This window comes from Trypanosoma conorhini, assembly GCF_003719485.1.
Source record: "Trypanosoma conorhini strain 025E chromosome Unknown Tco_14.4_contig_00876, whole genome shotgun sequence".
Taxonomy (NCBI): Eukaryota; Euglenozoa; class Kinetoplastea; order Trypanosomatida; family Trypanosomatidae; genus Trypanosoma; species Trypanosoma conorhini.
Window position 1 is genome coordinate 3,468 of NW_021704963.1, and position 1,111 is coordinate 4,578.

The window sequence follows — 1,111 nt, forward strand, 5'->3', positions numbered from 1 at the left end:
GTTTGCGGACCTCGGCTACTACCGCGCAAATTGGAGCATGGCGGAACTGATGAGCTGGGGCAAGAACGTCGGCTGCGAGTTCCTGCAGAAGAAGTGCGTGGATATCAAGAACCTCGCCACCAGGTACCCTCACATGTTCTGCAATAAGGAGGACAAAGCGACGTTCCGCTGCTCCTCTGACCGCCGTCACGTCGGGACGTGCACCGGACACATCGTTGAGTCCAAGGGGAGCTTGTACTATAAGGACGTCTGCCCTGTTATTTCGACGTCGTTTTATGACATATTGACTGGGGAAACGCCCAACACGTGTACAGGCGCAACTGCGGAAACCCTCCCTGGGTCGCTGACTGGCACTGGCTCGTGGTGCCTGGATGCGGAAGCGCTGCAGGTCAAGGGTGGCGACGGCGGTAAGAAAATCGCGGGGGCGTGCGCACAGGTGTTGTGTGAGGGCGGCGCAGTGAAGGTGAAGTACCTCGGCGCCAAGGAGCCTGTGCCATGCCCCGAGGGAAAGGAAGTCACGGTGGTGGGAAATGATCATCTGGAGGGCGGGAAGCTAAAGTGCCCCAAGTACGCCGAGGTGTGCACCATCGCCGCCAACGGCAGCAGCCTCGTCACCCCGGAGGACTCGAAAGACGACCCCGAAAAGGCCCCCGCTGGTCCCCCGAGGGGCGGTCCCGACGGCGGTGCGGCTGTGGCCGGTCGCTTCAGCATGCTCCTCCTCGCCACGATCACCGCCGCGGCGGCGATGGTGCCGCTTTGAGCCGCAGCCGCAACGGCCGGGCGCAAAGCACCGCGCAGCAGGGCAACAATGCCGCCACGCTCTTCTCACGGGGCAGGCGGCCGTAAGGTGTAAGAGTGAGGCGGTTTCTCTACAACCACCGCCTCTGGCCTCCCAGCGGCGAAGTGGCTAAAACATGCGTCGCCTGCTGAAGAGCGCCACGGGTAGTAGGAAGGCAAGTTGCGCGTCGCGTGTGTGGGTATTCGTTGGATGCAATGGAAAATAAAAATAAAAATAAAAGAAGCCGAGGTTTGTTTTTTTTCGCTTGGCCCTCCCCCCTTGTTTTTTTTTGAAGTGTAGCCACGTAGGAGTGTTAATGTTTTTCTTTTATAC

At 59.5% G+C, this 1,111-nt stretch overlaps 1 protein-coding gene across 1 annotated transcript in view; it reads left to right on the top strand.

The window, feature by feature from the left end:
- Positions 1–147, top strand: part of Tco025E_08789 (surface protease GP63) — a gene marked incomplete at both ends in the record, with an annotated part of 1,656 nt that extends 1,509 nt beyond the window's left edge. Inside the window, one exon of the mRNA XM_029375629.1 lies at positions 1–147. This exon is cut by the window's left edge and continues 1,509 nt beyond it. Coding sequence (XP_029224269.1) covers positions 1–147 — 147 coding nt within the window.
- Between the last annotated feature and the right edge of the window lie 964 nt (positions 148–1,111).